Genomic DNA, 14,836 nt, shown 5'->3' on the forward strand with positions numbered 1-14,836 from the left:
GATAAAAGAGCTATGCACTGCAAGGACATCTCCAAAAATGCCCACAACGTGCAGTTAAGGAATCAGCATTCAATGAGGGAAGTATGATGGGGAACCAGCTAATGACTATCTTCAGATTCAAAACCCATTTGCAATCTTGAATTTAATCTGCCACCCTCATTCCCCCAGCTGCAATGCTACATATCCCCTTCCTCAATTCATCCCTGCAGAGAAGCCTACCTGACTGAGAAGCTGCCGCTTCCCTGACTCTGGAGCCAGGCCTCTGCTGGAGTTCAGTTCAGCTTCCTCCTGCCTTTGGGGCCTGCTCGCTGCCTGCAGATGGACTTGTTGTGTGGCCCTGTGCCCTTCAGGGACACTGCCTATTGCCTCTGGGCCCTGAAGGAGCTCTGGTGCCCAAGCCATGGGCCCTGACTCTCCCTCGGTGGCTTTAGTTTCCTCTTGTTCATCCTCGCTGGGTGACTCAGGTGACCCAGGTGACCCAGCCGCCATATGGCAGACCATGCTAGCAATGTCCTTGCACGGCATCTCCTGCATGCTTTTAGCCAGCAGTGGGCCATCTAGCCGTCTAGATATCTTGACCATCTGCAGTATGTGCTGATAGAATCTCTGGTCCTCAGAATAGCCTTCACTTTCTGATCGCTCATCTGTGGAGCTCTGAGTATGGACCAACTGGGACTCTAGAAAGGAGTGGGCGTGTTGGACCCGTCGGCCAATTCCTAACCAGTCCACTGCCAGCTCTGACTCCCGGGAGCTTTGCAAGTCCCAGGAGAAATTGTCTACCTCACCCAAGATCTGTGAGCCCAGGTGAGAGGCCAGACTGCTGCTACTGCTACTGCTCTCCAGGTCCAGTTCGGAGGCACTGGGCTTCTGATCTTCATCTGGAAGACCTAGTGGCTGGGGGATCTCCCTGATTTCACTGGGAAGAGGCATACTTTCATGGACATTCTCTGAAAGGGCATTCTGAGCTGCTTTCTGCACAAGGGGTGGTGCTATGTCTGCACTTAGTGGGGGAGCCAGAAGGTGGCCTGGCGTTTTATCCCGAGCTGTGGTTGCTTGGACATCAGAGTCGCTAAGCTTGGACTCCTTGCAGCTCTCCTGGTCACTCTTGCAGAGGAGCCCAGAGGGTTGTCCCATCCACAGTCCCTGGGGCTCTCTTTTCCTCCTGCCTTTACCCAAGAGACCACCTTCCTCAAGGACCTCTTGCTGGTTTAGCTCTTCAGCTTGATTGCTATCTATTAAAAGCAATTTGCCCTTCCTACTTGACAACAGGTGCTCAGAACTGTAGGGAGACAGGGTGGCTGCATCTCCTGGGCCTGCTGAGGGAGCCAGGTTCCTGCCTTTGTCCCCACTGGGGCCAGTTAGGCTCAGTTTGGACAGGTTATAGCAGACCTGCTCCCCTTTTTCCTGTGAGTTCTTGATGGCTTCAGAGACCTTTGAGTTGGTGGACGACTGACTCCTACTCTCTAACACCTCTGGGTCATCTTGGAAAGGTCTGATGCTTTCAGGGACCTGAGTATCAGATTTCAGCTGCTTGGTCATCATTTCTAGCTCTTCTACTTCAGGGTCTGAAAAGCCCAGGTAAAACTTCTCTGTCAGCTTCTGGGGCTTCTCAAGGACCAACTGGTCACCTAGTTCTGTCTTGCCTGGGGCTGGGGCTCTGCCTAAGATTTTCTCCACATCATCAAAGATCTGGTGGATTTGGGGAACTTGGCCTTTGGACAATGGCTTCAGCTTGCATGGCAAAGTACCCACAACAGGCCAGGGGTTGTCGCCCAGCATGCACATGCCCTTCCCTTTCCTAAAGGAGCCCTCCTCACTTTTCATCTGTATCTCCTGTTCTACGTCCAAGCCAGTGAGCCCAGATGCTGGGAGGGGAGATGGGCCACAGTAGAAGGAGGAAGAAGGTAGGATCCCCTGCTCTGGCTGTGTTTCCTAAATAAGCAATATAAACATGTAGAGAAAAGTAAAATATGACACTTCAGATTTATATATGTTAATTTACTTCTAAGCAAGACAGTCTATGCCCCTGTGAATCTATGGACAGGTACTAACCAAGCTGGGAAAGAAAGCTAAAGAAAAAGCTTATCACTGATAAAATGGCACCAAGCTTATTAGGGCCAATTCCACCTGAAGGAAATCAGGCATTTCTCAGGAGACTGAGGAGAGGGAAAATAACTATGTCCTCACCCTGTAGTAACTTATCTGATGCTTAAAGCCCACTCTGCTTAAGGAAAACTGTCCCACTGTAATGAGACCTGCCTCCTCTAAAAACCCAATGACGTCTAAAGCTGCTGGGCTGGGCTCTAACAACCAGCAACAGTGGACTGGCAGAACTGAGAGTCAAATACTCTTCACCTTCCTAAAATAAAGTTAAGAGTGTTTGGAGGGGGGCGGCCAGGTAGCACAGCGAGTAAGAGCACCGGCTCCAGTGTTGGGAAGACCTGGAGATCAAATCCCAGGCTCAGACACTTAGCACCCACCCAGAAACACCTGGCCGTGTAACCTTGAGCAAGTTACTTAACCCCAATTGCTTAGGGGCGGCCAGGTGGCTCAGCGAGTAAGAGCACCGGCTCCAGTGTCAGGATGACCTGGATCAAATCCGGGCTCAGATACTCAGCACCACACCCAGAAATAACTGGCCGTGTAACCTTGAGCAAGTTACTTAACCCCGATTGCTTTAAAAAAAAAAAAAAAAGAGCATTTGGAGGGGTAAAGCAAGATGATTTGAGCTAAGACTTTATACCCAGGATTGAATCCACTAACCCATGGCCATCCTCTGCCCTCCATTCTGATGCACTAAGACTGTCCCAACTGCTAGATTAATTATCTTACAGAATACTCTGAACACTCAATACTTTATGAAAGTGAACAATTAACTATTTCAAAATTACATGTTTTATCTTTCTTCTTAAAGGAATGGGACTTGGTACAATGTCTGATATATTTTAAAAAGAAACAGTAGAATACACAAAAATTGAAAAGAGTTTGGGGGGGGCAGGGGGAATGGGGAGGAGAAACTGACCTGACAGGTAACTACATAAGGTAACTCCTGGAATATATGCCTTATAATGGGCAACTTGGGGGAGGAAGGGAAGATGGTGGGAAAAAAATCACATCACTGAGCAGTCAACACTAGACTGGGAAGAGAAGCTACAGACTCAAAAATAAGGTGATCAGGCAGGCACGAGGAATGACTGAAGCCCATGTCTATATCCTGACTGAAACAAGTAAATATATAGACTGATTTTACCACCATTTTTCCCTCCCACTGCCAAGTTGATTTAACTATCTCATTTTCTGGCTGGCTATTTGTCCCCGTCTGTATTTCTTAGGGCGCATTTAGGACACAGCTTTAAAGGAGTGGGAATGCCATTCTATTTAGCCATCTTTCCCTCTTACCAATCTTTCCTTGAAGACCATTCCATGATAGGAATAGAAAGCATCATTTTGCAGACCTACATAAAACTTCAGCTTCAGGAAAGCTTTTCTCAGTCTAAGCTTATCTGATGTCCATTTCCTAGGGGCAAGTTGTCTTAGCTAAAACAGGACTTCTTTTCCAGTTTCTACTGGGTTTCCAACTGATATGGAGGAAGATCTAGCAAGAAAGACTGATTGCCATCAACCAAAAATTTTGAAAGCCAAGACTGACCAGAGGTAAAAAACACAAATAGAAAAATAAGCCTCCAAACAATCAAGAGTGGACTATACAGGGGTGGCCAGGTAGCACAGCGAGTAAGAGCACTGGCCCCAGAGTCGGGATGACCTGGGATCAAATCCGGGCTCAGACACTTAGCACCCACCCAGAAACACCTGGCCGTGTAACCTTGAGCCAGTTACTTAACCCCAATTGCTTAGGGGCAGCCAGGTAGTGCAGTGAGTAAGAGCACTGGCCCCAGAGTCAGGATGACCTGGGATCGAATCCAGGCTCCGATACTTACCACCACACCCAGAAATAACTGGCCGTGTAACCTTGAGCAAGTTACTTAACCCCAATTGCTTAAAAAAAAAAGAGTGGACTATACTACTATTGCTGTTCTTACTAACAGTGTCTTTAATTTCATTGATTTGGAATAAACATCCAAAAGTATATAAAGCCCCACTAGCTTCGGCCTTGCCCCCTTTAGATGCCAGCAAACTGTGACTCACTGTGGGAGTTCTGGGAGGTTCCTTGTCCTTCTTGTCTTTCTTGTCCTTCTTCTTTCTCTTATCTTTCTTTTTGATGGCGCCAGGAGTTGACAGCTTTCCCCGTTCCTGGATTACCAGGTTGCGATAATGCTCATCACATGGGTGATCCCACATGGACTGTCCGTTGGCGAAGTTGAAATAGTAAATATCGCCTGTGATATCCTGACTGCAGAGAAACAGAAATTTTTTGACCAATGTCTTCCCAGATCTGGAAACTACTTTTTAAAAAACTGAATTATTGTGTTGTTATAGATACTGCTCTGTCAGGGATGGGGAGTCAGTTTATTGGCCAGAAGGACTGGGTTTCATTCCCTATTAAGTCAATGATTTTCAAGAGAAATGTGGTCCTTTGTTTCCCCAAAGACAAGTACTTTTGTAAACAGAGCTGTACAAACAAAGGTCTTATTTCCTGATATCAGGCTTTACTTAAAAGTTTCATTATCCAAAAGAAAAAATTCATAGTGAAGTTTTAATCGTGTATGTGAAATTAAGTTGCTGAAGATACCATCAGGCCACACCAATGAAGCCCAGCGTCCAGGATACTTTGTGAAGCTGCATGAATGCAAAGAAAAGTGGGAGAGGAGTTTCCTTGGGCACGTGCAAGACTGGGGCGATGCATGTAGGGTGAAAAAATACGGACTATCTTGTGATACTAATACTGAAATTATGGAATTTCGGCTATCATTTGCTACATATGAAAGAGCCCCAGGAATCAATGTAGATTATTCCTTATAGACAGTATTCAATACGTTGTTTTGGGCAAAAAGGCCAAAATAACAGCTGGAATTCATCAGCAAGACTGCTGGAAATGAAACTTTATCTCACTTTTATGCAAATCCATAATGCACCTACATTTATCATACATTCCTAATCACTTTACTTCATGAAAGATATAACAGAATTAGAAAAAGTCTGGAGAATAACTAAAACAATCAAGGTAATCTGGGGTGGCCATGGGGCTGTAATAATAATAATAGTAACAGCATTTATCTTGTGCTTTAAGGTTTTCAAAATGCTTCATTAATACTATCTCATTTTATCTTCCCAACAACCCTGCTAGGTTGGTGCTATTATTGTTCCCATTTTACAGAAAAGGAAACTAAGGCAGGCAGTGGCTATGTGACACTGGGCAAATCACTTAACCTCTGGACCCAGTTTTCCTGACCTCCAGCATTCTCTCACTGTACACCTGGCTGCTATATAAGAATAGGCTAAAAAAATCTGGACTTCTACATATAAAATCATAAATAGTATAAATACTACTAGAGAGATAGCATGGACTTGTTCACCAATTCCTGTAATGAAAAGACAAGGGAGAAACACTCCTGGAGGTAAGTTTTATCACAAATTAAATAAGTGCTACTTTACACAAGTAAAAGGCATAAAAGTCATCACCAAAGATGGGTATGACCAGAAGTGGCCTAGTCAAGTGTTAAGAATTAAAGAACAGATGGACAATCCTGGTGATACAATAGCACCCAGATATTAAAAGAATCAGGCAACTAGTTGGCACAGTGAATAGAGTGCCAGCCCAGAGTCTAAAGAACCTGAGTTCCAATCCAGCCTCAGACACTTACTAGTTGTGTGACCCTGGGCAAATCATTTAATCCCATTTGCTTCAGTTTCCTCATCTGTAAAATGAGCTGGAGAAGGAAATGGCAAACCACTCCAGTGTCTTTGCCAAAAAACAAAAAACAAATGGAGTTATGAAGAGTAGGGAATGACTGAAACAACTCAACAACATTAAATGAACCAGAGAAATACCTGCAACACATTACATAGCTCCTCTATGAAAATTTATAGAAAGACTGGAACAGGAAACACATGAGAAACAAAGAGAAGTTGTCCTTTGCACTGGTATAACAAGCACCTGAGTGGAGCTACATCCAAGTACTACTTGACATAGTGAGTAATAATTTTCACAACTTACTGAAGGAAGGTTGAGCCCCTATGCTCCTCTTTGATAGACAAGGAAAAGCCAGAGTGGTCTTAGTGCTACTGCTCAACGTGAGGGCACAGGTCCTCAAGTAAGCCAAAAAAGACCACCCAGAAGGTCAGGAAGGCTGAGTCTAGACAGGAGGTAGTATATTTAAAAAGTATGATCCCAGAACTGAAGAGGAGGAAGAGTGGGCTGGATTACATTTTACAAATTACATAGCACTTTTAACAAGCCCAAGATGTTCATGACACAAAAATCCATTTTTAGCACTGATATTCTTCCAGGAAATAATAGTACATGGCTACAAATCAGGAAACAGCATGACCTCCAAAGAAACAAAATTCTGAGTGACCTAAAGAGAGATGTTAAGTGTAAGGAGGCTACAGAATATCACCAAAAACTGATACATAAGAAAAGACACAAAGGATAGTAGCCAGAAAATGCATTAGAGAAGGAGATAGTCTAGTTATGCAGGAAGAACAAGGGAGAACATATGGAAAGCATGATCATGCTGGTGTTATGTCAAAAAGCCTAGAAATCTACATTTGGTAGACCTTACACTAAGAATCTATGGAAGGGAATGGACAAGAGTCACACAGAATGAGTAAGCATGGATGAACTGACAGCCTTCTGAACTGCTGGAAGTACTGCATCGATGAGACTGGACACCCTGTAAAACATACATACTAAGTATATGAATAATAGTACAGTAAATACAGTATTCATATACTTTGTATATATTATACCTATACTATGTATACAAAGATACTCACTATATTATTCCAAGGCATAGTACTGGCAGAAAAAACATACATGTATGTGTATTTTAAAGCATTAAATTTACAGGAGACAGAGAAATAGAAAGCACTTTGCAAAACTCAAAGTGTTACAGAATTACTACTTTGCAACAACTACTCCTACTACTGTGGGAGAATACAGGATGCTTGGAATGATATACCTAATCTCTGAGATTTACATCAAGGATGGCATCTATACCCTTCCTTCCATAACACGTTTATTGGTGCTTAGCCAGAGACAAAATCATGGACTGGTTGGACCATAAATCTGACCTGGCATGGTCACCACTCAGCCTCTGCGGGGCAGCATTCCGGGAACACATTATATCAACTTTGAGGTTAACAGGAACCAATAACAATGTCTAGCAGGCCCATACAGAATGTTACCTTTATATGTTTTCCTCATTCACTAACTGCTCAAGAAGAGATAGTGGCTTAATGCAGGTCTTGGGCCTCCACATCCTACGGCCTAGTGATGCACCCAACGCATGCCTACTTACCATGGTTTCCACTCCATAGGGAGTGGAGCCACAATGCCTTCTCGGGCCAGCCACATTAATTCTGGTTCGCTGTTGGGATCAATTCCAATTTCTCTGGCAAATTCAAAAATTTCTGCAGGAAGAGAACAATGGAAAAGGCAATTAACATCATTCTCACAAGACGTGCTGTTCTCACACTCCAAAAACATGGATTTCCCTACAGGAGCAAGAAGAGCACGTCTCTCTCTCAGTCTTGGTGGGTCCATCTTCTGTACTTCAAAGGTGCTCAACAGATTCTGAGGACATTCATTTACCCCAAGTGTCTCGTTTCACAGATGAGGAACCTGAGACCCAGAGGAGGACCCAGAGGCCTGGAGTCACACAGGCATCTTAAATAACTGGAAAACTTCTGTCCTTAGAGTCTTGAAGGAAGAAGAGATCATACTCAGCTACATGGTCTAGGTTAAGGGTAATTTTGCTTGGGGGCAGAGGGAGGGGTGAGAGAGAAGTGAACCTAGTCATTAAGAGCCATTAGGGACAACAAAAACATAAAAGCTGAAGGCATAAATCTCAGGTGAACAAATGGTAAAGATGGCAAGACTCTGGGGACACTGGGATACTGCTGGCAAGAAGGTGTCAGAGATTAAGAGCTAGATTTGGAATCTTAAGACCTGGGTTCAAATTCTACCTTTTACATCTCTAAGCTATTTGACTATGAAAAGATCACTCCAAGTCTCTGAGTTAAAACATATCTACTAAGTGACATACAGGTTACAATGGAAAGAGCTCTCACATTAAAAGAACCACATCAGCTGGCACTGACAATGTAAGTTTATTGGGGCTGGTAGGTGGTGCAGTGAATAGAGCACTAGCCCTGAAGTCAGGAGAACCTGAGTTCAAATTCAGTCTCAGACACTTGACACTTAACTAGCTGTGTGACCTTGGGTAAGTCACTTAACCCCAACTGCCTTGCCTTCCCCCTCCAAAAAAAAATTTATTAAAAAAAAAAAGCATGGGGGCAGTTAGGTAGCACAGTGAGTAAGAGAGCCATCCCCGGAGTCGGGAGGACCCAGGATCCATTCCAGCCTCAGATACTTAACACCCACACAAAATAACTGGCCATGTAACCTTGGGCAAGTTACTTAACCCCAATTGCTTTAAAAAAAAAAAACATGAACAAAATATCTGGATATTTTCCAAGACAACACCCAGTACCTTAAGGGATGATGGTAAGAGAAAGAAAATTGGGTGAGGAGCAACAGCTCCTGGGTTCAATGTCACACTTACTATCTGGGTGATTACAGACAAACTTATTTTGTTAATTTAAAAATAGTAAGAAAAATTTTTACCTACCTACCTACCCCCACAGAGGGGCTGTAAGGAAAGGTTTTGTAAACCTTAAAGTGTTATAGAGGTAGCCAGGTGGTCTTATAATAAGAGGGTCAGAGTTGGAATCAGGAAGTCCTGAATTCAAATCCCACCTCAGATACTTACTAGCTTCTAGGTGACTCAGTTAACTTCTGTCAGCCTCCAATTCCTCATGTGTAAAATGAGGATAATAACAGCACCCACCTCACAGGGCTATTGTGAAGATCAAATGAGACAATGTGCAAAGCGCTTTACAAACCTTAAAGCTCATCATGTATGTATATGTATGTGTACATACATACATATATATACATACACACATGTTAGCTCTTTATTTTATTATATACATTATTAATATTATTAGCACTTTAAAGCAAAAACCTTCAGTTTTTCCCTCCATATTTGGGAATTCTTGCTTTCCTCTTGCCTCAGTGGTCCATTCCATCCCACAATTCCCTCCTTCCACCCAGGCTTCCTCTTACAATTTAGTACCTTGTTCACTGGGGATGTAGGTTTCATCATAGTCTTCCTCCAGTACCAGCTGGTCCCCTATGCGGATAGGTCGCCCCGCCATGTTTTATCTGGGCCCTCAGACCTAGATCCAAGAAATAGATCCCAGAGGAACAATCAGTGGCCAGGAAACAAGGGTCATGTTTGGGGTAGTTCATACAGTACACAGGGAAAGTCAAGAAGCCCCCAATCCAGAGTTCTCCAAAAACCAGAGTTCCTCAAGAAAGTAACAAAGAACTCAAATCCTAGACCCACCCAGGTACCAAGCACTCTTCAGGGGATACTGAGGTAGGCCTGAATTACCTCCTGTTTATGAAGGAAACTGGGTGATCAGTCAGTCTATAAGCATTTATTAAGAACCAACTATTTGCCAGGCATTGTGCTAAGCACTGGGGATACATAAAAGAGGTAAAAGACAGCCCCTGCCCTCAAGGAATTCACAATCTAATGGGGGAGAAAACAAGCAAACAAATATATACAAAGAAGTCATATATAGGAAAAATAGAAAATAATTAAAAGAGGGAAGGCTTTAGATTTCACTGCAGTTGGGAAATGCTTGCTGCAGAAAATTAAATTTCAGTTGGAACTTGAAGGATACCAGGGAAGCTAGGAGATGGAGATGAGGAGAGAGAGCATTCCAACATGGAGGACAGCCAGAGAAAACAGCCACACCCAGAGCTAAGAGATGAAAGGTCTTTTTCATGGCACAGCCAGGAGGCCAGTATCACTGGATTGAAGAGTGCATGTTGGAGAGAAGGTATAAAAATACTGAAGAGGTAGGAGGGGGGTAGGTTACAAAGGGCTCTGAATGCCAAATAGAGCATTTTGTAGTTGCTCTGGGAGGTAATAGGAAGGCAATGAAGTTTACTGAGTAGGGGGGTTACATGATCAGATTTGCATTTCAGGAAAATCACTTTAGTGGCTGAACGGAATAATAGATTAGAGAGGGAAGACAGTTAAGGCAGGCAGACCCACCAGCAGCCTATTGCAATAATCTAAGCATGACTTTATAAGGATCTGCACTAGAGTGGTAGCAGTGTCAGAGAGAAGGGAGTATATATGAGAGATGTTGTAAAGGTGAAGCTGATAGGCCTTAACAACAACTCCATATCAGAGAGTGAGAGATAGTGAGGAGCTAAAGATGCCATCTGAATTTCCAGCCTGAGAGACTGGTTGGATCCATTCACCCTTTCTTTCAAAGCCTTGCTAAACAAGTCTGAATACCAAAAAAAAAAAAAGAGCTGGGAGCTTGGTCCTCATGGGGGCCTAATATCCCAGTCTATAACACTGAAAAACACTACCTCCTCTCCTCACTGTTCAAATACGTACCCTCTTCTACTCATATAGTCCATACAGACGCCCATTTAAATACAGATTAAAAACTCACATGTTTTTAAATAAGAGTGGGAGGCCCAGGTCAGGAAAAGCCCTACTTGTCTCTCAAGAACAATAGATAGTTCATGCCTTAGCCTAGACGTCAACTAAAACAGAACAAACCAGGAGACTGCAGCTGTACGGATACTGATCTTTTTAGGATGGCAACCTATATATACTATGCTGGGGGAACAGGCAGGCCAGAAATGGAACACTTGGAACTAAGTGCCAATGAATGGTCCAGACAGCAAGACTTAGACGGCTGCCCTGCAATCCCAAGACCTGGACTGCTCCAGTTTCCCTTCTCCTCAGAAGCTATCAGATGACAGAATGGAAAACATAGAATTGCTTATTCCCAAGAGCAATACATGGAAAGTTGTCTGTTTCCAAAGAAGCCAACATTATCAAGGATTATTCTCTCTATTACACAGTTGGCTAAACTGAAATAGGGATTTGTTCCAGGGAGGAAGGAAGTGCTGGCATGTTGAAATCAGGTAACATGCCAATATAACACTCAGGCCTCCATAATCAAAAAGCAATCTAAGGAGGTGCCAGGAACTATCCAAAGGAATTAGATACCGTACCTCGACCACAAAAACTCATCAGGGCTCCTGCTTTCTGACAAGAAAACAGACTTTTGTATGATGGGCTGTGGGGTCTCAGCACTTGTAACTGAGTAGGAAAGGAAGGTCTGAGAGGAACAAAAAAGAGAAGCAAGAGAAGAAGGAGCAGTGGCCAAGACCCTCTGTGTACTGAGCATCATGAGAATTTTTGTATACCACTGAGTATAAGAAAATGATCTATGTGTCCCCATCTCCTGTCCTTGCCTGCCCTCTAAGCTTAAAATCAAGTTATATTCAACTTGTTTAAGAAATCAGGAAAAACCTAGGGAATAAAAATCCCCGGAGGGTCAGCTAGATGGCGCAGTGAATAGAGCACTGGCCCCAATAGTAGTCAGAAGAACCTGAGTTCAAATGTGACCTCAGACACTTAACACTTACTAGCTGTGTGAACTTGGGCAAGTCACTTAACCCCAACTGCCCTGCCTCCCCATCTCCAAAAAAAATAAATACATAAAAATCCCTGGATAATCAAAAAACTTTATTTTAGCAAATAATTTCCACTTCCTTTCAGAAGCAAATCTTTTGCCAGAACCACTGTCAAAGAATAGCATGAATGGGTTCACTTTTCCCTTTCCTTCCTCACTTTATCAAACCTTTAGGAAAAGGTATAAGAAAAGTCAAAAAATAGTAAGGTGAATGAGAAACAACAAGTCCAGGAAATCAACTCCAAAATAAAGAGTGGGTTTTAGTAAGGGATATAGGTGATGGGAGAAATCAGATTACTAAGGCTTGCTTCATTCTAACTTCAACCAGTTACTCAACTGTAAACCCCAGGAACTAGAAAAGAAGTGGTTATCACAGTATATAATCTCATTCAAAATTTAGCCCCTCTGATTACATAAAATTAAAAATGTTTTGCACAAACAAAACCAATACAACCAAAATTATAAAGAAAACAGAAAACCCTAACCCGAATTCTCAAATATATAGTGAACTGAGTCAAATTTATAAAAATACAAGTCATTCCTCCAATTGATAAATGGTCAAAGGATATGAACAGGCAGTTTTCAAAGAAATCAAAGCTATCTATAGTCATATGAAAAAAATGTTCTAAATTACTACTGATGGGAGAAATGCAAATTAAAACAACTCTGAGGTACCACCTCATACCTATCGGAGAGGCTAATATGACAAAAAAAGAAAATGTTGGATGGTGGAGGTGATGTAGGAAAATTGGGACACTACTGCACTGTAGGCAGACTTGTGAATTGATCCAACCATTCTGGAGAGCAATTTGGAACTATGCTCAAAGGGCTATAAAACTGTGTATAACCTCTGATCCAACAATACCACTGCTAGGTCTATATCATAAACATCCAAAAAAACAGGGGGGAAAGGACCTATTTGTACAAAAATATTTATAGCAGCTCCTTTTGTGGTGCTAAGAATTAGAAATCAAAGCAATGTCCATGAATTGGGGAATGACTAAACAAGCTGTGGTATACGATTGTTAATGGAATATTATTGTGCTATAAGAAATACATATATATATAAAAACCTGGACTTACATGAACTTCATTTTATAGATGAGTCATCTGAGATCCAGAGATGCCCAAGGTCACACAGCATCAGAAGCCAGGTCTGAACCCAGGTCCTGACTCCAGAACAAGTGTTCAGGCTCATGAGGCTGTGCCACCAACCCACTCTCTCAATATAGTGATCCCATTGATAGCAACCCTGAAAGGTGAACACACCGCCCCAACCTGAATACTTCCAGTGTTGGAGTGCTCTCTACTTAACCAGACAATCCATCCTATTGTTGAGCTACTATCATCTTTAGGAAGTTCTTCCTTGTACTAAGTCAAAATCTGTCTCCTTATAAAATCCACCCATTGATCCTAGCTTTACCTGGATGTAGAGAAACACTACAAATGACATTTCAGTCAGTCAATAAACATTTATTAAGTTCCTACTACGTGCCTGGCACTGCACTAAATGCTGGGGATAAAAATATAAATAAAAACAAAGAGGGTCCCTGCCCTCCAGGAGCTTACAGTCTAAGGAAGGAAGACAAAATACAAAAGGAATTTCTTTTCCCACATAAAAGAGTCCTTCCACTCTTTGAAGACAGCTATCACATCCTTCCTAAGTATTCTCTTCCTCCTGCGAAAGAGCTCCAAACAACTGCTCTTTCTGTGACTTGGTTTTCATAACCTACCCTTGCACTCACTGAAGACGTAGCCGAACTCTGTCCATATATCCACTGAGGTTTGTAAGACTGCACACCAACAACACAGTCACATTGCAATGTACAACTAGGAATGTTTGCATATGTATCCACTACAAACACTATACAGGTCCCCAGGCCTTTTCAAATACATCGTAGGCTACACTTTCATGAAATAAGAACCTAGAAATGAGTGGTCCCTGCACATTGTCCTTCTCCATATGCAAACACATCTGTCTCGGCACACAGAAGACCCTCCTTGCACACTCCCCGTCGTGCAGACACACCTGTCCAACTACAGTGAAGACCCCCTTGCACACTCACACACGAAATCAGACACAAGTACGTGGAAAACTTCCCCTTTGCACACTCGCCCTTGAGCATGCAGGCACACTTGCCCACATACACCAACGATCCTCTTCCCTTACACACTTGCCTTTGCACACATGCAGACACGCCTGCCTACATATACAGACGACCCCCGTACTTTGCAACACTCGCCACTGGGCTGGCACCTGCCCCCATACACCAACAACCCGCCCTGCCCACTCGCCCTCGCGCACGCACACAAACACACCGACAACCTCCTTCTCTTGCACACTCACTCTCGCACGGATGTTCTGGCCGAACTCCCGCGTTCTCCGGCTCGCGCGCGCACAACCGGCTCCCAGGCACACGCACTCCTGTACAATCAACATCCCCAGAGCCCCTCCCGCCCCCCTCCCCCCGAAAGCCACCAAACCTCGCCCTTGAAGACATCCTCACCTGGCCCCGGGCGCTCCCCCTGCCCCGGGAGGCTCGGGCCTCCGGCCTCCGATTCCGCACAGTTTCCCCTGCACCACCCCGGCTCCCCGCTTCCAGGGACGCCGGGGTGTTGCCCTGCAGCGGTCAACAACTACTTCCGGGATGGGGACGAGACTAGCAACGGAAAATCCCGCCCCTAACCCCAGCCTATAGGCCTGCTGGAGCATCCGGTAGCATTGGATTGGCTGAAAGCCCTATCAGATTATGTGCGGACCTTGCGCTTCGCCCGTTGCATGACGGAGATTGTAGTTCAGGATGATCGATGGGCGTTAGTTTGGAGTTCGTAGTGGAAAGTCTGAGCATCGGAACATAAACCCAGCATGAAAAGAAGCAACCTACTGTATTTCTACTCTCCATTAATTAAGCAGTAGCTTGATTAACTAATTATCGCCTTCAGATGGACACATCTCCAAGAGTCATGAAACTTTTAATATTCATAGGATGATGGCATTTAGAGCCGGGAATTTAAAGATCATTGGATCCAACTCCCACATTTTTACATTACCCAAATTTTTACATTACTCTTACCCAAAATCACACCTACTAAGTAGGTTCAGCAGTCAGCAAACATTTATTAAGCAACTACTGTG

The 14,836-nt window shown here is 43.6% G+C and overlaps 1 protein-coding gene across 2 annotated transcripts in view; it reads right to left on the reverse strand.

Annotated features, from left to right (window-relative positions):
- The window catches only part of CEP164 (centrosomal protein 164), an 81,189-nt gene extending 66,827 nt beyond the window's left edge, over positions 1–14,362 (reverse strand). For both annotated transcript variants that reach the window (XM_069080637.1, XM_069080636.1), the window contains exons 1-4: positions 14,208–14,362; positions 9,261–9,363; positions 7,422–7,533; positions 4,147–4,351 (exon numbers count right to left, since the gene is read on the reverse strand). In XM_069080637.1, coding sequence (XP_068936738.1) covers positions 4,147–4,351; positions 7,422–7,533; positions 9,261–9,342 — 399 coding nt within the window. In that variant the 5' untranslated portion in view covers positions 9,343–9,363; positions 14,208–14,362. The remainder of the gene's footprint in view (positions 1–4,146; positions 4,352–7,421; positions 7,534–9,260; positions 9,364–14,207) is intronic.
- Positions 14,363–14,836: the final 474 nt, after the last annotated feature.

This window comes from Petaurus breviceps, unplaced genomic scaffold, assembly GCF_028583685.1.
Source record: "Petaurus breviceps papuanus isolate PSGF00001 unplaced genomic scaffold, PetGlider_PUasm1.0 91133, whole genome shotgun sequence".
Classification (NCBI taxonomy): Eukaryota; Metazoa; Chordata; class Mammalia; order Diprotodontia; family Petauridae; genus Petaurus; species Petaurus breviceps.